At 36.6% G+C, this 22,909-nt stretch overlaps 1 protein-coding gene across 1 annotated transcript in view; it reads right to left on the bottom strand.

The window, feature by feature from the left end:
- LOC121414125 (bromodomain and WD repeat-containing protein 3-like) overlaps window positions 1-22,826 on the bottom strand; it is a 30,887-nt gene extending 8,061 nt beyond the window's left edge. The window contains exons 1-27 of the mRNA XM_041607192.1: window positions 22,543-22,826; window positions 22,370-22,428; window positions 22,252-22,281; window positions 21,996-22,055; window positions 18,231-18,381; window positions 17,439-17,537; window positions 16,693-16,853; window positions 15,433-15,654; window positions 14,704-14,804; window positions 14,314-14,384; window positions 13,682-13,782; window positions 12,242-12,381; window positions 11,304-11,463; window positions 10,747-10,881; window positions 10,291-10,419; window positions 9,580-9,805; window positions 8,999-9,175; window positions 8,267-8,441; window positions 7,494-7,590; window positions 6,666-6,869; window positions 6,131-6,210; window positions 5,242-5,410; window positions 4,419-4,667; window positions 3,425-3,549; window positions 2,548-2,742; window positions 1,811-1,872; window positions 956-1,095 (exon numbers count right to left, since the gene is read on the bottom strand). Of these exons, the coding sequence (XP_041463126.1) occupies window positions 956-1,095; window positions 1,811-1,872; window positions 2,548-2,742; window positions 3,425-3,549; window positions 4,419-4,667; window positions 5,242-5,410; window positions 6,131-6,210; window positions 6,666-6,869; window positions 7,494-7,590; window positions 8,267-8,441; window positions 8,999-9,175; window positions 9,580-9,805; window positions 10,291-10,419; window positions 10,747-10,881; window positions 11,304-11,463; window positions 12,242-12,381; window positions 13,682-13,782; window positions 14,314-14,384; window positions 14,704-14,804; window positions 15,433-15,654; window positions 16,693-16,853; window positions 17,439-17,537; window positions 18,231-18,381; window positions 21,996-22,055; window positions 22,252-22,281; window positions 22,370-22,428; window positions 22,543-22,591 (3,567 nt within the window). The 5' untranslated portion in view covers window positions 22,592-22,826. The remainder of the gene's footprint in view (window positions 1-955; window positions 1,096-1,810; window positions 1,873-2,547; window positions 2,743-3,424; window positions 3,550-4,418; window positions 4,668-5,241; window positions 5,411-6,130; window positions 6,211-6,665; window positions 6,870-7,493; window positions 7,591-8,266; window positions 8,442-8,998; window positions 9,176-9,579; window positions 9,806-10,290; window positions 10,420-10,746; window positions 10,882-11,303; window positions 11,464-12,241; window positions 12,382-13,681; window positions 13,783-14,313; window positions 14,385-14,703; window positions 14,805-15,432; window positions 15,655-16,692; window positions 16,854-17,438; window positions 17,538-18,230; window positions 18,382-21,995; window positions 22,056-22,251; window positions 22,282-22,369; window positions 22,429-22,542) is intronic.
- Between the last annotated feature and the right edge of the window lie 83 nt (window positions 22,827-22,909).

The raw sequence follows: 22,909 nt of genomic DNA, 5'->3' as shown, positions 1-22,909 counted from the left end.
CATTGACACTGAAGAGAAATGACACTGCACATGGCCCATTATGACTAATATATTACAATATAATTCAAAGACATGTTCCCCTCTTGAATAGTCATCTGACATCATTAGAGGTGTCTTGACTCTGATAAGTCTCTTGAACGTCCGAGTTCAAATCCCACGTTGCAACGGTATCCTTTGGCAAAGGCGTTTTATCTACATTTCTCACCCTCCTCTCTGGTGTATTAAGTGGGTACCCAGTAGGTAGGAATTCCTTAAAGCCAAATCATGGTAGACATGCTTAAGATGGGCTAACATAATTCAGCACTTAAAACATTGAGTCAATTATCATCAAAATCGGAATCAATCTCTTTATATTATATGAGGTATAAAGGCCTGGGCTCCATCTTACAAGGAGTCGTGATTGATTCGCATCAACAACAGCTATGGAAAGTCAACAATGTCAACATCTAAAATGAATGTTTGTTCAAAATGTTTTCTGTCTTCCTACATTTATTCTTTTCTTGAAAATTCAGAGTGCTTCTTTTAGTTTACAAAGGACAATGTGGAAATTTCCTGTAGAAAAAATGATGACATTGATGGATTTAATAATAATAATAATAATAATAATAATTGGCATTTATATAGCGCTTTATCAATCTATGACTGTTCAAAGCGCTTCACAATCATTATTACACGGTCACTGGATTCATAGCATTCCAAGCAGCCTGTTAGGCGCAAACTTGCTAAACCAACCACAATGACGGTTGTTTCCTACCGGTACCCAATTAGCACCTGGGTGAGAGTGGCAAAGTGTGGATTGACGCCTTGCCAAAGGTGCGCTAGGCCATGGTGGGATTCGAACACACGACCCTCTGATTACAAGGCCAGAGTAAGAACCGCTACACCATGGTGCTTCCATATATTTGACATCATATCAATTGTAACTCTTTGTAAGACAGGGACCCTGTTATCTTACCTGTTGTAAGCATTTAAGTAGTCTATCACAGCAAGTATCCCTGTCTATATCTCCCCACTCCCCTGGACCTGGAACATAAAGCCTGGCAAATAGCTCATCGTCTGTTACAGGTATACTACCTCCTTTATTATCAGGCATATCTAAAACGATGGAAAGTGTGAGAACATGAAATAAAGTAATCAAAATCTAACTAATGTCTATTTCCCCAGAGAAACAACAAATGAATTGTGATACATGAATATGCAAAACATGATCACCAACAGTAGGAGGCAGGTAAATTCATCAAAATATTTATATTATATAAAACATATGTTTAATGTTTGGTACATGTATATCATCAAGTACATGAAAAATACAATTTACATTTAATAAGAAAGAGCATGCTGATACTGAATATACACTAGAGCTACTTACATTTTTTTTAAAGCCAGTTTATTATTGACACAGTCCATGTGTTAGCAGATAAACATCTCTTTAATAGATCAAACTAGTTCACAGAATTACTATCAATTGGTATGCATCCATCCGACTGTTTCCGACATATCAACAAAAATACATAAATGTATGAATTTTTGTTAGTGCCTACTTTGTTTCCATTAAATGGTCGAGATACAGTGAGAGTCATGCAAATTTTGTTGGCCTACTTTCACAGTACTTTGTTTTTTTTCATCACTAACTCACCAATGAATCTGGGCTCAATGAATTGTGACCCTCAGAGTGGAATATGTACATGTTCAGAATACATATTTTTGAAATTTCTTGAAGGCTACAGCAACCTCTTGTTTGTTTTTTTTTTTCTGGATAGAAACAATGGAATAAATCATTATTTGGAAAATAATGAAGTAATATACTCACTCTCCTCGTCGATCTGCTCAAGATCCCATGGACTCATTCGCTCACATTCTCCATTATCCCAGCTGAAAATAATAAAAAAATCTTTGAAAACTATACTGCATTTAATGGAAAAGGAGTAGTTTGATTAGCAGAGATTATCATTATCAAAAGAAGCTTTTCCCCACCCCCAATGATTTTCTATGCATGAATAGGAGTATGAGAAAGGGAGCTACCATGAGCGGGTTCTTGTTGAAAAATGTAAACCAAAGCAGCTCAGACTGTCGTTAAGGTGCTAAAGGCTGGTGACTAGGGAATTATCTAAATCTATTTCTCTAAAACAGTTGTTGATTTTACAAAGCTTTTAGCAATAAAAAAATTATACAAAAAAAAGAATACAAAGCAAAAATAAACAAATACATTCAGGATTCTTGCAGATTGATACAAAGAAAAGCAGCTCAGATTGTTGTTAATGTACCTAAAACCATTACTATGGACTATCTAAGGTCTTCTCTCAAATATTTTGCTTTACAAAAAACACGAATAAGAAGCAAAAAATGAATAAATAAATACATGCTTGAAGGCTTGTTTCAAAGAGGTCCTACAGCCTCAAGCCATATCCAAGGGACAGAAATGCATATGGTAACTTACTCTACGAGGTAACACTGGAACAGACTATCAGGATGTTCTGGGTCTAGCGGACTGTGTGCAACGATAGTCCCTTAGGGAACATAAATTCGCGGCAGCATATGGTGACTTACTCTACAAGGTAACACTGGAACAGACTATCAGGATGTTCTGGGTCGAGCGGACTATGTGCAACGATAGTCCCCTGCCACCAGGCATCATCGATCATCGCCCTGAAGCGATCTTTCAGCTTCCACTTCATGGCGACTGATTGGTCAAAGTGTTGACGGAGGACTAGGAAATCAATGACATCCGGCATGTCATGGTATCTGTGAGGTAACAGAAATAATGGAATGCAGTTACATATTAAGAAAATACAATGAATTCAGGCTCTTCCTTGGCCATTGAGTGTTCTACACATGTTCACTAGTGGCAGGAAATGAAATTGTAACACCTTCAACAAAACAAAAAAGAGAGAATTTATGAATAAATGGAATGGATATATTTCAGAAAGAACTTTAATTTGGAAAGAGATATAAGGGAATATGAAGGCCTATAATTTCAGAACCAATCTGATTTTCATTGATACAATTTCCTTCCAAACACAGTCATTTTTAATGGCATCAAATCATCATGATCTTTGACATAACAAAAATGAACACAAGCTTCGAAATGGCAATACCTATTCTTCATTTATTAATTACAATAAATGTGACAATGTTTCATCAAACTTTTTATGGCAGGGTTTGAAGTGATCCATAAGACCATCAAGGCCATGGACTTGGATGTCCTCTTGACTGGCCTCATCACCCCTCCTATTGGCCTTGGAATTCTTTGTGCCCTTTTTAATTTTTTTTTCACTTGTGCTTTTATATAGAAATTTGCCCTATATCAAAGTGGTCTAACCATATGAATTTTTTTTTTTTTTAAAATAAGACCTTATATGGGTTTTAGTGTATATGTATGCAATTCATTTCTACACAGCAAAAAGACAGAAAAACAGTTATTTACTTAATGGAGAAGCTTCCGCCGGTTGATTTCCTTGTCTCTGGATCCATGAAAGCAAGTTTCAGCCCACACAGTGTAGGGGGTCCAACCTGGTACTTGATACCCATCACACGTACTAACTCATGGTCCTGAAAATAAAAGAAAGAAGCAAGAAATGGAGATTATTTCATACATTGGCTGAGTTTCCTACAAATACTACTATCATTATTTCAATCATCATCTATTCATGGCAGTCATCATCATCATCATCATGATTACCATTGTCAAATCTATTACCATACTATTATGCTACAGGTCCAACTTCTTCCTCTCCCTTCCCCAGTCCCTCTCCTTCCTCCTACTCCCACCACCCCACCTCCTCCTCACTTCGCCTCCCCTTCTCATTCCTCCTCCCATTCCCAGAGCTGCCAACTTGAACAAGAGAATTTCAGTATTTTAAAAGTAGAAAATCAGTATTTTGGTGAGGAAATCAGTATTTCCGAAGAAATACCATGGAACATAGAAAACTGAAACTTAGAAATCAGTATTTTGCATGAAACCATCAGGATTCTTCTCATTTTTCAGCACTAAATACTGAAAATGAGTACTAGTTGGCACCTCTGCATTCCTGTCCCCATCCCCTACTCCCGTTCTCCCTCCCACCTTGCCCTCTCATCCGCTCTCCTTTTCCTTCCCACCCTCTGCACCCACTACAACTCCTCCTCCCATAAATCCTCCTCCAACTTCCCCTCTCCTCTCTCCTTCCACTTCATCCTCCCCTCCTCCAACTAAGCATTCCCTCTCCCACCACCCTTCCCCTACTCCCCTCCACCTCATCTTTCCTTATCCACACCTACCCTCTTCTCCCACACCTTCTCCTCCCTTACCTCCTATTCCTACAACTTCCCCTCTCCCTTTCCTCCAACCTCATCCTTCCCTCCTTCTTCCTCATACCTCTCCCCTACCCCCTCCCTCTTTCTCTCAACAAACACCATACCAAAGCATAAATCCAACTCACCCTGAGATTAATTTTGGTCCAATGCTGTTTCTTGGGTTCTATGTGGTATACCTTCCTCTTCTTGACTGCGGCAACATACGCCTCATGACCCTGCCGAAAGTACATCACCTCATCCCCCATCTGAGGCACGTAGGGGGTGCGCCTTGGGGTAGCGTCGGTGATCCAGAGAGGAGGCTTCATCTCCTCTGGAAGTTCCGCCATCGGTTCTGCGTCGTCCATCTCCATGTCATCGATAAGGGCCTTCGGGGGCTGAAATAAGAAACTCACAGGATTAATGACTATGGTAATTTACAAGTTATTGATACTAATATTATTCAGGCATTTTCAGGTATGAATTCTGTGAACTCAATACCGCAAAGACTGACAAAATAAGTGAGCTAGTTAAAGGTTGAAGATGTTCTGTCAAATTATCTAAAGTTATCACAAGAAAACAGAACAGATGGAAATATACTCAAAACATAATAACTACATCAACTATTTATCAAAAAGTTCCCAACCACCTTGATGACGCAAGGGGAAATCCTTCCATGTCTTGTCACCAGCGTGATTGATTCACACAACAGCTTGAGCAAAAGAAACATTTGACAAGTTATGGTACAGGTCATTCAAAATTTAGGTACAGAAGTTCTAATAATTCAAAGTGTGCCTAATATGAATGAAAGACAAGAAATCCAACCTGGGCACTTGTAACATAGCGAGCTAATATCACTAACTGTTTTCTCAAGGTTTGCAATGGAGTTACAGCTACACTTTATTTTACATTTACATCTTTTCTATGTCAGTTCTTTTGAGTAGAATGCCAGTCGAATGATTAGGATCTTACCCTTCTTTTCCTCTTTGATTTCACTGGGGTTGCTGATGGAGTCTTCATGGGGGAAGAGCTAGACTCCCCTCCAGACTCCCAGGGCATTTCTCTCCTTCTTGTCTTCTTCTTTGGTGGTTGGAGGTTGATGCCCGCATCAGCCGTCCAATCAGAATACTCACTGGATTCACTGAAAAATATTTATGTATTCAATTTTTGAATTATCTTGAACCCCAGTATGTATCACATATCAGATGTTTCCAGAAACATATTACCTTACTTGAAATTCCTTTTCTACTGGGGAATGATGCAATGGGAAATGCTATCTAGTTCATAATTACCATCAGCATTGTCAACACTGTCAACATCACCAGTATCATCATCATCACCACCACTGTCATCACTGTCAATGTCATCACCATCATCGTCATCATCATCGTCATCCTCATCATCACGATTATCATCATCTCTCACACTCTCTCTCTTGTTTCAATTCATCTGCTCTTTGTAGACTGGAGGGAAATTCCACATCATCATCATCATAACCATAACAATATCAACGATACTAATTATAACAATGACATTAGGGATATATATGCCATGGATGACAAAGCCGACTGTCCTTGTCTGATAATAAACGCTGGGAATTACAGAAAATATTGGGTCAGGTAGATTTATAAGGTCACATCTGCTCCCCTTCATGCAGAACCTTCCTGGAATGAAATGTCTCTGTTTTCTAGTTATTATTTATTATGGCTTGAGCCTTGAGCAGCCTGTAAATTCAAAAGTGAGAATAGAAAAAAAAAGAAATGGGTGTCTGGGTGTCTAGAGTACAAAAAGGTTTATTATTTAGTGGAATTGGCCTTATGTTGGATAGCTAAATACAGCTTTAACATCATTTTTGTCTCACCTTTCATGTTCGCTTGTACTTCGCCATTCAACCTCCTCCTCTGACGTCTCTGCTCCAGTCATTGCTCCTTCATCCGCAGGCTGAAAGATAAAAGAAATACCTCAATTGTTTGGTCAGTTTTCCAAGCTGACATCCAGGCAATATCTCTAATCTACACATTTTATGATGCCATGCATTGCTCTTTCTACACATCATTTCAATAGAGAACAAAGAGCTTGTGAAAATGGTCTCTAAATAAATACAGACTTACACTCAATATATTTCCAGTTTCCCTATCCTCTGTTCCCTTCACTTCTACCTTTTGCCTTTCGTTTTTGCCACCACATCCTCTCTCTCTCTCCCCCCCTTCTCCAGCCCTCCCCCCTCTTCTCATTCCCTAAACCATACCTCATCTACATCAGTGAGTGTATCATTCCTTTCATCTCCTTTCACAACTTCCTCAACCCTCAGACCTCTCCATCTACCATCATTCCTCCTCCCCACCCCTCCTCCCCCCTTCATTCCCCACCCCCACCTCCGCCTTCCCTAACCTTACCTCATCCACATCAGTGAGTGTATCATCGCCTTCATCAGCTACCATTTCCTCCACCCTCATTCTCCTCCTTCTCTCCTCCTCCATCCCAATACCCTCCTGGAGGGGAGTCCCATCCTGGTTGGCTCTGGTCCTGTAGTTGTGGTTTGCCGTCTTCTTTGGCTTCTTCCTTCTCCTCAGTCTCTCATAGGAGTCGCCAGAATCAGTCTGCAAGGTCAAATGTGTTGTTAAAAACATTTAATGGTTCTTGTGTAACCAAACTTCATAGATTAGATTCTCCCTCATACAAGGATGCCTACATTCCAAACAGGGGCCTGTTTCACATACTTACGATTTACCATGATGGAAACTTTGATTTTGATTGGCTGTTGAGCCCCCTTACCATGGTAGTTATACAAGAATGGCCAAGTTACTATAATTCTAAGTCATTTATGAAATGTATCCCATGGCTGGAGGATTCACTAAGATTAAGAGGCATGATTTTGTGACAAAACCTTGCACCTTTCTTGCAAAAAATCAAGTAAGGTAATACAGTTATGGAAACTTCAATAAAACCTTCAATATTTTAGCCAAAACAAATAAAAAAAATCATGAAAAAAAGAGTTGACAACTCTGCTTCTACCTCAACACATAGCAAGCAATCTGATAATACTACATTAATATAATTATCAAACCCCCACATTGAAATATTGGAAAGAGGCAAATGTATGTATATCCAACCCCTATATTGTGGCACTTCCCTGAAAAGATACGTCTATATTCTTTTTAGTCCATATCAGAAGTTGTAATATTTTCATGCATTGGGTAGTTCATGTATTTCGATAGACTCACCGTTTCAACTGGAGAGGGCATCACCTTCTTTTTCCTTTCTGCCTTGAACCGCCCGGACGCTTCCTCATCTAGCTTTCTCCGAAACTCTTCCCGGAACCTAAAAAAAGATCAAAGTAAATGGGGCCTTTGATAATAACAAGGAAAACACAATTTATTCGTCTATAAAACACCTGAGCTACAAATAGCATTATATTGTCTGGCTCAAATAAAACATTAACGTCAAAATCAATCATAAAAAGTGTTGCACACATCTCCATCCAAGCCAAATATGTATGCCAAATCCCAAGCTCAAAATTTTAGAAGGGACACAATCACCACAAGGGTCGAACTCATACACCGTAACACATTATTATCAGTATATATACATATTATATATATATATCTCTTTAATATTCCCTCTGAAATTTGTTTCGCTGGGATATAGTTCTTGCTAGCTACAGCTGGATTCTCTTTGCAGATCATGTGACCAGGGCCCTGTCTTAAGAAGAGTTACGATTAATCCAATCAACCACAACTATGGAAAGCCAGCAACGTCGACATCTAAACAACATATTTGTTAAATATATTTTCTATATATGTTATGTATTCATACATTCATTGTACTTCTCTTTGTGTACAAAGGACATTACAATTCCAGTCGAAAAAAATTATGACATTGATGGAATTCCTTGTATTTAAAGGTTTATTGGATCAGTTGTAATTCATTGTAAGTAAGACAGGCCCCGGATGTGTCCCATATACACAAACAGATGATACAATATTAATCAGCTTACCTCGCCACAGCATACGACAATGCCGGCACAACCATCCTTGTTTTGAACGACAGCAGTTCCGCCTGGGATGCCCTCTGGCTGACGGGAACGTTTCCGGTGGCCTGACGGACACCCTCTATCTCTCCTGCTCTCCTTAATCCTCTTGGGGACATAGACGGGGATAGCGGACCATTTGCTATGAATGAATGGAGGAAAGCAACTAAATTTTTCATACTAATCACACCTACATTTACATGAAAAATTGGAATCTTTTTGCCTCAATCCAAACATTTTCCACAATTCTACTTTGTTAAGAATGCAATAAATTAATGTCATACATAGGCACTTTAACACATACTTTGGATATCACCAAACTGTAATAAATTATTTGTTAAATCCTTAATTTTATTAGACTTGTATAAGGCTTAATTCTCATCAACCTAAGGGGGAGTAAGTTTATCCTTAAGAAAAATACTTAATACAACTCACAAATGTGCAGGGGTCTGTTTCATAAAACTTTATATAATAACAAATTTACAATAACAGTTGAAAACTACAGAAATCCTTAAATCTTATTGGCTGACAGTGAATTTGTCATAAAGATTGTGCATTTGCTATTACAACATGTCTTTATGAAACGGAACCCAAGATTTTCTTAATAAGACCACTGTAATGGTAACCTATGTCTTGAACTAGAGCCTTGCTCTGACACATTTATATAGACCAACTGTTGAAAGCTTGTCTTCACTGTACCTGATCTACCAGGAGTACGAGGGCCCTCCTGCTGGGGCTCCCCCCTCTCCTCATCCTGCTCCTGCTGCATCCGATGAATCAGTTCATCCAGGAGACTAGCGGCTTGATTGGCCTCGTTCTCCTCATTCAGGGGCTCCGGCTCCCTCATCTCTCCTTCCCCAATCACTTCGTTATTACCTGAAAGAAGGGAATAGCACGTATTATAGCATAATAATTGGAAAATACATCACATAAGATTTTTATAACTTATTATCATATTTCTCTCATGTTGTTAATACCCCAGTCTTTACCTTAATGTTCAAACATGGAAAATATGGGGTACTAGTATCTCATTTAACACAAGAAAGGATCACCAGTCATTTTAAAATTGTGCATAACTTTAATACAAACAGATTTAGGAAGCCACCCCCTGAAATAAATTATATCATAAATCTCTTACACAGACATGAATGTAATAGAAAAACTACAAAAAATATCTAATATATTAAAAATTATATCGATACAAAAACTACAAAAATAGCTAATGTATAAAAATCTATGTCAATACAGTAAAACTACAGTGTCTTGTGATCTCAACTAACCATTTTCAGCCACACCAATCTGGGGAACCAGTGCGTTGTCAGTGCAGTTCTCTCGTCCTGGAACAAGCCTCTGGTACCTAGGGGGGTGGGGGTTCCCATCGATATCAACCAAGAAGGGCGGGGGCATGAGGTGGGGTGCCTGTTGCGTCTGTTCATCAAGGACGTAATTATTGGCATCACGGACTAGAGGGCGGTAGTCGGTGTGGAAGAACTGCTCTCTGGGAACCTATATAGAGAAATTTATTTAACATAATTTCTCATCAACTATATCAAAATTAAATTAATTGTATTTCAATGTATTAGTAATAAGGGGGGGGGGGGGAAGCTAAATTCATTCTTAGAAAGGAATTTTTAAAGCAGAATTGTAAATAAATTTTTAATAATAATAATAGGAATTTATATAGCGCCAATTTTTATTTATTTTTGGTGCAGTTTCTTTGCCTTGTTAATTACTTCAGAGGATATACTTTTCTTCTTTTATCATAGATCAAACAAACAGATATAATCAAAAGTGACTCTTTTCATACAAACTACAGCAAAGCCTAAACAGGGATGTGGGTGACCACAAATATAGTTGAAATTGCAAAACAAAATATTCTTTTTATACAAAGTACACAAACAGCTGATGGTAAAAAACAGAAATAACTGAAATGAAATAAAAAGCTGAACTCTAACACCCTGCTTCAAACAAGAATGGTTGTGAGAACTGACCTTGTCGTAAGGTTTGCTTGAGCCCATGCCAAAGATGCTGAAATGACCATGTGAATCCGTGGCTACAAACTGCTCTCCGGTCGGTGAGAACTTGCAGTCGTAGATAGACCCGTACCCCTGGCCCTCAATCTGAAGAAACGAGATTGGCAAGTATACAAATTAATGAAAGTGAATAACTCACCTATAAAGAGCGATGGGGATATAAAATATAGATGGGAGTCATTTTTATGTAATACCAATCATGTCGTTCAGAGTTGTATTGGAAGGGGGGGGGGTCTCCCAAGAAAAGGAAACAAAATTACATGACTTAAATGGAAAAAGATACAGATAAATGGTCATAGATAAAGAGCACTGCTAATAGAATATAAAGGTTGCAAATTTAGGATACCATTAATATCCTGAATGAATTCAGAGAAACAAGAAAAAAAAAGTAATATCCACGACAGACTAACTTACCGTATTGAGAAACCGGTAGAGCTGCTGACCAGTGGTCAGATCCCATAGGAATATTAGACCATCGTGACCCCCACTCAGGAATATCCTGACATCTTTAGGGTGACCTTCCAGGACGTATACCTCATCCGTGTGACCCTATGGTAGAAACAAAAGAAAAAGAAATTGTGAGTTTGGTAGACATATCATCACAGCATTCATATTTTCAAAGAAACACTTAATTGTAAGGATCATAAGAAATAATACAAAATAATACCAAAAAAATACATACAAGTTACATATGTCATACCAAATAATGAAAAAGAGTAAAAAAATATAGTAAACAATATCAAATGTTGATTTAGTGTAGTTCATAGTTGTCAAACCATCTCACAGGATTAATGGGCTGGAGGAAAAACACAATAAGGGCACAAAATACACACAGGATTCGGAAATGCTTGCATAATACAGGACTGTGAACTTTTCATATCATGCAGGCAGTACTCAGGGCTTCATACAAATGGTTATAAAGCATAGGGCCAGCTAAGAAGTAGAGCCTGGGAAAGAGCTACTTTACTCACATATAGCTCATAGACCAGTTTGCCACTGTTGGAGTTCCAGACGCGCAAGGAGTGATCATTGACCGCAGTGACCACGTAGTAATCATTCTTATCCCATCCAACCATTGTTACCCGGTGTTTGACAATCTTGTTGCCCTCGTCAAGACCTGGTGCTTTGGAACTGAGAAGAGGGAATTGAAACATCAAACTCAATTGAATAACAAATCCCACTCAAAAACTTTTAAAGAATTCTCATTTTTTAAATTTTCATTATAATTTTCATCATTTCATTTTCAATTCATCTATTCACTCACTTTTTATCTTCTGTAGTTTTCATTACTATCTTTATTCATTATTTATTATCCTCATATTCATCATTTATTATCAAAGTTCTTTGATTTTTTTCACATTTAAAAGACAAATTGGTAGTTAAAAAAAAATAAATTCCACCTGTCATGTGATGAGATTATCCATTCAGAATTTATACAGGGTAAACATTGATGATAGGCAAAGATAGCCATCTCAGCTTTGTGTCTTCTTCTTTTCCTTCATCACTACAGTTCTTACAATCTTCATTATTATTATTATCATTTGCATGGCAATCATAATAATCATCATTGTCATTGGCACTACTATTGCAATCATCATCAGTAAGATATTCAACATAATCTTCATCACATGATTTGAATTATAGAGACAGTGATTTTCCATTTCAAAAAATAGTCTTTTCCGTTCCTGAAAATCTGTAATTCCATTTCAACTTGATCTGTAATTCCACTTCAACTTCATCTAAAAATGGAAATTCCGTTTTGTCACTGAAAATGTACACAGCGAACACCTGAATTCTGTTTTGCAAGGGTGAATTCCATGAATTTTTACATGAATAGTATTACCAAACGGAATTTCTGTTTCATTTACTGGTAAAATGGAAAATCACTGTCCCTAGAATCACAACCTACCCTGGTAATCTAGAATTCATGTTGAGGAGGATGCTCTTCCAGCCTTGCCTCTCGTATCGCCACACCCTGGCCGTACCATCTTTACTGCCGCTGATGAAGCGAGACCCAGAATGGCAGAATCCAATGCTATCCACTCGATCCTAGATAACAAAAGAATCACAGTATCCATGGTAACCATCGCAAAACTGTCAAGGATATTTAATGATTTTGAAATGAATAGTTCATAAGAATTTTCATAGAATACAGCTTTAGGGGGTTTTGCAAGAAAATATATGCAGTTGAGCAGTTGATCACAAATTTTCTGCTTCAATTCTAAAATCAATAAACCATTTTAGCTGTGGCAAATCAGATTGCACTCCTTGTTTCAAGAAGCAGGTCAGCAATAAATAACAAATTTATAATTAATTGCAAGACATATTTTGGTTTTACTAATATTACTGTATTGAAAATAATACAATCTGAAATGTGTTTACATATGCAATATACAAAATAATGATACAAAGTGTATAATCACGATACATAATGAATACAAAATAACACTGAGCATAAACTTCACTTTTTAATAACAATAATTATAATAAAACATTGAATGCAGGAGACCGCCATCACGAGCGGTTAAGCTCGAAATTGATGGCAGCCTCACTAAGGGAGACGTCAGTGAAACATGTGAAACTGTTGATTGATCAGTGGACTGAAAACAGACTTGCAATTAATTACAAGTTTCTCCATTAGAGCACCAGTGTGTTCTGTTTTTCCTCCTATTTTGGCAAGCATAACAACTTTGAAAATGTCATGAAACACAACTTTCAATTTTAATCAAAGCTTCAATGCATGTCTCAATTTCAGGTAACCCTCTTTTACGGGCAAACTTGCAGGAGTTGATGTTTAATAAGTGGAAAATCCAAAGCAGTCAACGCAATTTTTAGACCCTGTACATGCAAAACATGTGTTATACATGTGGAGCATTGTGGCCTAGTGGATTAGACTTCTGACTTTGAAACAGAGGGTCGTGGGTGTCAATCCCAGCCATGGCGTAATTTCCATCAGCAAGAAATTTATTCACATTGTGCCGCACTCAACCCAGGTGAGGCGAATGGGTACCCGGTAGGAAGAAATTCCTTGAACGTTTAAGTGCGTTTAGGTAGCCCAGCAACAGCTGGGTTAATAATAATAGCAGGGCCCACTGGGAGAACAGATTTCAAAACTGTAGTGGCTTCCCTGGGTAAATATACCTATATTATTATTATTATTATTATTTATATATACCTCTTCTATAAAGTCAATTTTTTTTTAAGTTCAACAGATATCTGTGGTACAACTTGATTAGCCTTGAGCGCAGTTACCTGTGTGTTTTGTCAAACATGTTTCACTGACGTCTCAACAAAATATATTAAGATTGAGACAAGACCGTTTGATTGATTTTGAAATGATTTTCCTTACTGTATGTGCCTCAAGCTCTGTTACTTTCTCAGGTGGGATAGTGTTGAAGTTGTAGACTCTAATGGCATTATCTGTTCCACCAGCAACGAGGAATGTACCACCTATGAAAAAAATCAATAAGAATGACATCAGTGACCATGATGCTGAAAAAAAATTAAGTTAAAACTAGCAAAAAGTTTTCATTAATCATTATTTGTTTCTTTCGTCAAGTAGGGCAATTTGTTCAAGTTGAAGCAATGAAATTAGTACTTGCATAAAGGTAAAAAAAATATTTTGTTTTGGGGGCTTCTTTTTGCATCTGATTGCCAAAATATGCAAATTTGGACATTGCAAGTTAATTGCAATTAATGGGGACTTTGGTTCAAAATTGCCGAGCCAGGTCCCCATTTAATTATTCCCTGCTTGCATAATGCATATCAATTTACAAGATTCCCCAAATTAAATTTATGATTCATAGCATAAATGGGAGCAGCTTGCAATTTCTCATAAAATTAAAACTTTTACACCCAGTTACTCTTATATCGTATGATGCTATTTCCACCAATTGATTAATATTTTTGTCTCATTTTTTTAACAATTTGGCAATGAAATAAGCTAGCCCTTTGAGGGGAAAAGGAAGTTAGAAGACTTACCAGGACTAAAAGACAGACAAAGCATCTGTGAGCCAGGTCTGTTTCGCTCTTGGAATTTGATTGGCTTGTTACTACAATCACAAAAAGGAAAGAGAGAGAATAAGTAAATGACATGAAAAGCTACATCAAATAAAGCAAAAATTTAATACAACAGGAATAATTAGGAGAAGCATGTGGATGGGGAGGAAAAGCAGATGGAAGAGGAGGAGGAAGAAGAAAAAGAAGAGGAGGAAGAAGAAAAGAAGAAGAAATGGAAAAAGAAGAAATGGAAGAAAAAGAAGAAGAAGAGGAAGAAGAAGAAGAGGAAGAGAAAGAAGAGGAAGAAGAAAAAGAAGGAAGAAGAAGAAAGAGAGAGATAAAGCATATTGAATGAAAAAAAATCAAACTTACTTGAATTTGAGAGTTTCTTTCTCCCATACCCAGATACACACACATCCATCTGCACCAGTAGAAGCCATGTAACGAGCTGATCCTCTGACGTATGGAGAGAACTAGACAAGACAAAATAGAGAAAGCTCGTCAGTAGAGAGGCCATAGTGAGCAAATATTTCAACAAAAAAACATAACAAAAAGGTTAAAGGGAGATTATTGTCCGTTTTCATAAGGAATTTGACACAATTCGGATGTAAATCATCCAGAGTGGAAAAGACTTATAACCAGCAGACGTTATGGAATACCACTGGAAATTGCGTTACAGGGAAGTCATTAATGCACTGTGCCTGGCTTGACTGTAACCCGAGGCTAAGCAGGCTGGGCCAAAGAGTTTCTCACTGGTACACCAGAGTTTGCTTACCCCCACAGATGTCTCTGTTGCAGGTATTATGCCCACTTATCATTAACTGGGACAATGATCATCATTGTTTTTTCTTGCATAGCTTGATGTGAACCAAATGTGAAATAACCACAAGTATCACCAAAGGTGATTTATACATGTATCCTAGCCCTTTCACTGCAGTCTTAAGTGAGGAAATGCATGGCATAACGATTGCAATGCCTGTTTTGAAAACAAAAGCAAGATTAACAAGATTAGGCAAAAGCAGAAAATAAAGTTGATATAGACAAACATGATCATCGACCCAGTCGACCCTTCAATTTGTGTGAAAACCACATACAGCTTACCTCCAACGATGTAATCATAGCTGTGTGGCCCATCAGTACAGCCACAGGAGTGAGTGACTGAAGGTTCCAAACCCTTATCACTTTATCATTGCTTGCTGCGGCAATCAGCGTGTTCTCGTAGTTCACGTTCATGTCCACGATCTCGGCAGCATGCCCTCTCAGGGTGGCAAGAAGTCGGCCGTCATCAACGCTCCATATTTTGACCAAGTGGTCATCTGCCCCCTGTGAGACAGATAAAGGCAAAATTGTTTGTGAGGAAACAAAAACTCCATTCCTGAGTGGATTTCTATTGTGAATCGTCACTTCCTTAACCGTTCTTTTTTCTGTACAGAATCATTAATCAATCTATTTCAGGAAAAAAAAACAGGAATACTTTTATTTGTATTTTCTCAAACATTATAATGCATGAGAGCACTGATATGGAGGACCTACAAGTAGGTTGATTTCTATTAACAATTTTTCAAACCTTAGAAACACAGGTTTTATAAGAAGCACATTTCAAACCACAGCTATATTCAAGCAATTTTCTACTGTTTCTAAAACAGAAATCATTCAAAAAGTTTACATAAAACCTATAAAGTTGATTCTACAGACAGAAATGAACTTTGCCAAAATCACTTGAATGCAATCGATGTATCTCAATGTTTCCTTGTAGGTCTTCCCTATTTGGACATGCCTACTGCGTGCATTTCAAAGTGACCTCTACTTTTATTTGATGCATTTAAAAGCCTCTGCAGATCCAGGGTCATTACAAATGGCTTGAACACAATAGAAATGATTTTATGACAGATCTTGTTCCGGTGAGAGCTGACCTCTACCTTTTGTGTCAAGCGGCTGAGCTCGACATGAGGGAGAATAGGTATATTAGCATAGATGAAAAATTGCTTGAATTCTACCTCCCAGTAAGTTTTACTTCTTGCCTCATGTTTGCAATCCTAGCTTCAGACATGGATTGAATGTAACCTGGGTCTTACGAAGAGTTGCGATTGATCCGATCAAACGCAACTATGGAAAGCCAGCAAAGTCAACATGTTAAATGCATGTTTGTTCAAAAAAAAATCTAGATATGAATATATATCCATAAATTCATTGATTTCTTGACAATTTTGTGTGTTCTCCTTTGTTTACAAAGAACGTTCTGCAAATTTCTTGTAGAAAAATTATGATTTCCATAGAGTTACGATTAATTGGATCAATCATAACTCTTTGTACGGGGCCCTGGGATCACCACTGGACATAAGCATTCAAATATTCTCTTACTGTGATTATCCTGCGACCCGTCTGATCAAACAGAACACAGTAAGCCGACGACAGATGACCCAGGGTTCGAAGGTGAAGGTTTGTCCGGCCATACCTCTCCCCAGGCATTACGTGATCAAGGCGAGCTACACCGGCAAGTTGTCTCCCTCGGATAACATTGTCTAAAAGATGGATATAATACAGTGAAAAAATAAGTTACAAACAAATGATTGAAGTTGAAATAAATTCTACTTGTACAACGATAATTGCAATTTGAACATAATCTACATGTATTACAGATGCATGAAAAAAAAATGTGTCACACGATTCTGGTAGTAAAATGGTTTATACTGTTGAGAAACAAGCAGAGTTACAAAGCATGGTATTCTTTCAGATAAATGGGTCCTTTTCCAAGAAAAATTATTATTCTGTGCCCACATATGCATGTTTAGGTGACTTTCATAGTGTACTCAGTATTCAGTCTAGCCTCCATCATTTTTAGAGCTTTCAGTTATACTAAAATATGACAAAACTCACAACATACGGTTATCAAACAATTTCAAAATTTTCTCTCTCTGCACACAACTCAAGTTGAGCTAGACAAAGATTTAAAAACTTTTTCTCAAATTTCTACCCAACTACAACTAGTTGTGCTTTAATGAATAAACAAATAATTAATTTGTAATATATCATAGATCAGATTCAAAATACAATGCCTGCTGAATTTACTGCTACAAAGAATTCAAATGAAAAGCACTGATACTCACAGACATTTGGCACCTGAGAAAGTTTATTTGGTGGAGCTATGGGCCGTTGGTGGTAAAGTGCTGCATGTACAGAGGGACTCCATAGAGGGGGCTTCACATCTAGGGTATACAAAATGTGATTTTGTGAGAAAAAATAAAACAAGTGGAGCGCCTCTGGCAGTCTAGCGTGCATTACGAAATCGAATATAAGCAGCAGTGCTGACTTTGAAAACTACTATAAAATAACTATTCACAAAAAACATCATTCATATGATATAATACTACGTTCAATTACCCTAAATGACATTTGGTCTTGATCATGTGATCTAAGACTTGTCAGTGATACTTCATTACCCATATATATGTCCACATTTCATAAAATATATCCATAAACTATCAAAGTTATGATGGCAATTGAACAATTACCCCAAAACATGGCCAAAGTTCATTAACCTTAAATGACCTTTGATGTGACCTAAAACTTGCATGGGATGTTCAGTAATACTTGATTAACCTTATGTCCAAGTTTGTTGTCCTTTCAAAAACTGAACCTATATGTTAAGATTTGATGCTGATGCCGCCTCCGCAAAAGCGGCGCCTATATTTTCGCTGCGATATGCAGGCGAGACAAAAAAACCCCAGAAAATCAGGTTTTGTTTCACATATATTGTAAAATATTCATTTCTTATTTCAAATGGCAACTTTTTTTGAGGGATTTAACAAAACTTCAAAAGAGGCTTTTAACTGATAAATCATAAAGGGATACCTTTGAATAAGAAGTTAGAATGAAAAACAAACAGAGCAGCTTCTTACCTGCTGCTGTGCGAAGAAGGGATTGTCTAGCGCCCCCTAGCAGCGACTTTACACCAGGCACTCTTGGCTTCACATCTTTGTCCAGGAGATGTCCGATGCGACCAACAATTTTCAACAGATGATCATTCTTAATGTGACCATTGCAATTTTCCTGAAAAGAAATTTAGATGAAGAAAATTATAGTGGACCTAATAAATGCACTGAAATTTCATTTCCAATGGATGATAAGTTCCTGAAAAACATTTGAATTGCTCACGTCTTTTGGAGTCATCATCTTAAAGGGCAAGTCCACCTCAGAAAAATGTTGATTTGAATCAATAGAGAAAAATCAGACAAGCACAATGCTGAAAACTTCATCAAAATCGGATGTAAAATAAGAAAGTTATGACATTTCAAAGTTTCGCTTATTTTCAACAAAATAGTTACATGAATGAACCAGTTACATCCAAATGAGAGACTCGATGATGTCACTCACTCACTATTTCTTTTGTTTTTTATAAAAAAAGGAAATGAAGCTGAACATTGCAAGCTTGTAATTCCATTAAGGCAAAATATGCTTTATCTTTTTGTCAGGTAATCGAGGCTACCTATGCAGTAGAAAATGATTTAAATTCTCGATTGGATGATTATAAAAAGATATGCAGTTAAAAGCAAGAGAGTATATGTAGCCTCCCGCGATTAATAAAGAAATTATAGCTGAAACACTATGAACAGATCTAATTTTTAAAAAAAAGGCTCTATAATGACATAAACAAATATCGTTAAATACACTTTTCCACCATAAGTAGGAGCAATAAATTCGATTGATTTGTAAATAGAATGTCGAGGCCTATCTACTAATATTAACAAAATATTATAATTCGGATGAGAAAGGCGAGACTCGAATTTTTCAAAAATTTGAGTTAAAAGCGCGGCAGTCCGTTAATACTAATAGTAGGAGCAATAAATTTGATCGATTTGTAAATAGAATGTCAAGGCCGATCTACTACTATTAACAAAATATTATAATTCGGATGAAAAAGGCGAGACTCGATTTTTTTTAAATTCGAGTCAAAAGCGCAGTCCTTTAATACTAATAGTAGGAGTAATAAATTTGCTTGATTTGTAAATAGAATGTCAAGGCCTATCTACTACTATTAACAAAATATTATAATTCGGATGAGAAAGGAGAGACTCGAATTTTTGAAAAATTCGAGTTAAAAGCGCTGTCCTTTAATACTAATAGTAGGAGCAATAAATTCGATCGATTTGTTAATAGAATGTCAAGGCCTATCTACTACTATTAACAAAATATTATAATTCGGATGAGAAAGGCGAGACTCGAATTTTTGAAAAATTCGAGTTAAAAGCGCTGTCCTTTAATACTAAAATACTACAAAATATTATAATTCGGATGGCCTATCTACTACTATCTACTACTATTAACAAAGGCCTTGACATTCTATTAACAAATCAATCAAATATATTGCTCCTACTATTTGTATTAAAGAACAGCGCTCTTAACTCGAATTTTTGAAAAATTTGAGTCTCGACTTTCTCATCCGAATTATGATATGTTATTAATAGTAGTAGATAGGCCTTGATATTCTATTTACAATTAGATCAAATTTATTGCTCCTACTATTGGTATTAAAGGACAGCACTTTTAACTCGAATTTTTCAAAAATTCAAGTCTCGCCTTTCTCATCCGAATTATAATATTTTGTTAATAGTAGTAGATAGGCCTTGACATTTTATTTACAAATCAATCAAATTTATTGCTCCTACTATTAGTATTAAAGGACTGCGCTTTTGACTCGAATTTTTAAAACAGTCGAGTCTCGCCTTTTTCATCCGAATTATAATATTTTGTTAATAGTAGTAGATCGGCCTTGACATTCTATTAACAAATCAATCAAATTTATGGCTCCTACTATTAGTATTAAAGGACAGCGCTTTTAACTCGAATTTTTGAAAAATTCGAGTCTCGACTTTCTCATCCGAATTATGATATGTTGTTAATAGTAGTAGATAGGCCTTGATATTCTATTTACAAATCGATCAAATTTATTGCTTCTACTATTGGTATTAAAGGACAGGGCTTTTAACTCGGATTTTTCAAAAATTCAAGTCTCGCCTTTCTTATCCGAATTATAATATTTTGTTAATTGTAGTAGATAGGCCTTGACATTTTATTTACAAATCAATCAAATTTATAGCTCCTACTAATGGTGGAAAAGTGTATTTAACGATATTTGTTCATGTCATTATAGAACCTTTTTTAAAATCAGATTTATTCATAGTGTTCTCGCTATAATTTCTTTATTAATCGCGGGAGGCTACATACTTGTACTCTCTCTTTTTATAATCATCCAATTGAGAATTTAAATCATTTTTTACTGCATTGGTCGCTTCGATTACCTGAAAAAAGATAAAGCATATTTTGCCTCAATGGAATTACAAGCTTTCAACGTGTTAACTTCATTTCCTTGTATATGTCCTTAGAAGATTTTAGCGGCACCAGAGTAAAAGTGTTTGACGTGCATGATTTCGCTAATCTGTGGATAATAGCGGCTTAAATTAAAAACAATTAAAAGCGAGGGTCTTTAATGACCAATTCCAATGAAATTTTGGAAACTCGAGACTCGAGACTCGAGACTTGAAACTCGAGACTCGAAACTCGAAGTTTAGCAACACACGTAGTAGTAGTAGTAGAAGTAGTAGTAGTAGTAGTATAGCAGTAGTAGTAGTAATAGTAGTAGTAGTAGTAGTAGAGGTAGTAGTAGTATAGCAGTAGTAGTAGTAGTAGTAGTAGTAGTAGTAGTAGAAGTAGTAGAAGTAGTAGTAGTAGTTGTAGTAGTAGTAGTAGCAGCAGCAGCAGCAGCAGCAGTAGTAGTAGTAGTAGTAGTAGTAGTAGTAGTAGTAGTAGTAGTAGTAGCAGTAGTAGTAGTAGTAATTTCTACCAGTTGCTTATGCATAATTATCATTATTTCTTACTATGTCATTCATTATGATAATCATATTCTATTACAATCATTATTATATTATTATACTATCATTTATTGCTATTTTTATAACCATCACCATCATTGTTTATTATTATTAATTAGTAATATAGTAACTATAGCATGACTAGTACTTGTATAGGGAAGTACAGTAGTGATACAATACATCATATTGTTATTATTTAATAATGTTATCGTCATAATAATCAGCAAACTAAATGTTGTCATTATCACACAAGTCAGCACATTTTCTTGAACTCAAATGGGTACACATTCACAAGCAAACAGACTGGTCTATACAGTTACTGTATACAAGTTTTTTCCATTCACTGAAATAAAAATCATGAGCATGCACACTGCACACAACTCAGTGCCGTGTGCACACAATCACTTATGAATATGCATTTTAGCTCATCCAATCAGAGCCCATTTTGCAAACACTGTGCGGTTGCCTTTTCACTACCCTTACAGGCTCTCTGATTGGCTTGATGATCACACATACAATGATGTCATAGCTAGGGGGGTCAGGTTGCTCGATCCATTATGCAAATCACTTGCCTATGCCTGGGTTTCATGGGGATGGGAAAGAAGCTATTTTCAGACAGATTTTTCGGATTTTTTCGGGAAAAAATGGAAAGTGAGTCCTATTATTGGTATCAAATGATTGCTACACCCATTTGACAGCCAACTATCCACAAATTTTCACTTTTAACAAATTTGACAATTTTAGAGGGACATTCAAAAATTAAATCCAATAGAAAAAGTTTTTCATATCTCTTACCAAGTTTTTGATGCTCTGTCGATGTTGGTTGCCTTTCCAATCAAATCTGGCAGAAAATAACTGAGAAAATGGAGATAAACAATTTCTATTAATTATTTTTAATTCAATGATTTAAAACAACTATCATTCTAACATTCTATCAATTCAAATTATAATGTAGACGTCGAAATCTAAAGAAATCTTGAATTTTCGGCCGAAATTCACTTTCAAAAGCGAGTCATCATGCATCAGACACAAACGAATGAAATGCACTCACCCCATTTTGCTCGATCTCTCGTCGGAGAACCTGCAAAAGACAAGGAAAATATACGATGTTAACTGATGAAAAATCACCAAAAATACACGAGTGATGTTTTAAAAGACGTAATACTCACATTGGCTGACTCTTTGCATGGTCCATTTTCCAGAAATTTGGCAATTAAGTAGTACAATTCTGTGGACAAATTGAGAGAAATTGGGTCGTTAGATTTGTTGTCGTTACACTTCGCTGCGAAGGCGCGGATAAAATAGTGAACAGCACCCGAGGAAAATGACAACAAAATATTACCTGATTCAGTAGTACTGTCGTTTACCCTTCCTACATCCTCTTCAGCCATATCTAAACATGGTCTGTCAAGAAAGGAAACGAATGGAAAGCAAGCAGATAATTAGAATTTTTTGTCAGAACAGATACATGTGTTTCACAACCTCGCAATAAACACCGTAAAAATTCTCGGCCTTGTTCCTGCACTGCGCTTACTCGAGCGTTTGCATAGTATCAGTGCGCAATGCTAATATAGCTCGCTGAATATCTCATTGTTGTGGGAAAATATCTTGATATGACAGTGTAAATACTCAACCTAATAGGATTGAACTCAATTATGATATTCTTTAAACTACTTTTTTCTATCAAAAATGATTTAGAGTTAGAAAAG

Source organism: Lytechinus variegatus, chromosome 4 (genome assembly GCF_018143015.1).
Source record: "Lytechinus variegatus isolate NC3 chromosome 4, Lvar_3.0, whole genome shotgun sequence".
Classification (NCBI taxonomy): Eukaryota; Metazoa; Echinodermata; class Echinoidea; order Temnopleuroida; family Toxopneustidae; genus Lytechinus; species Lytechinus variegatus.
Note: the sequence above shows the minus strand (reverse complement) of the source record. Positions and strands in the feature narration are given on the sequence as shown.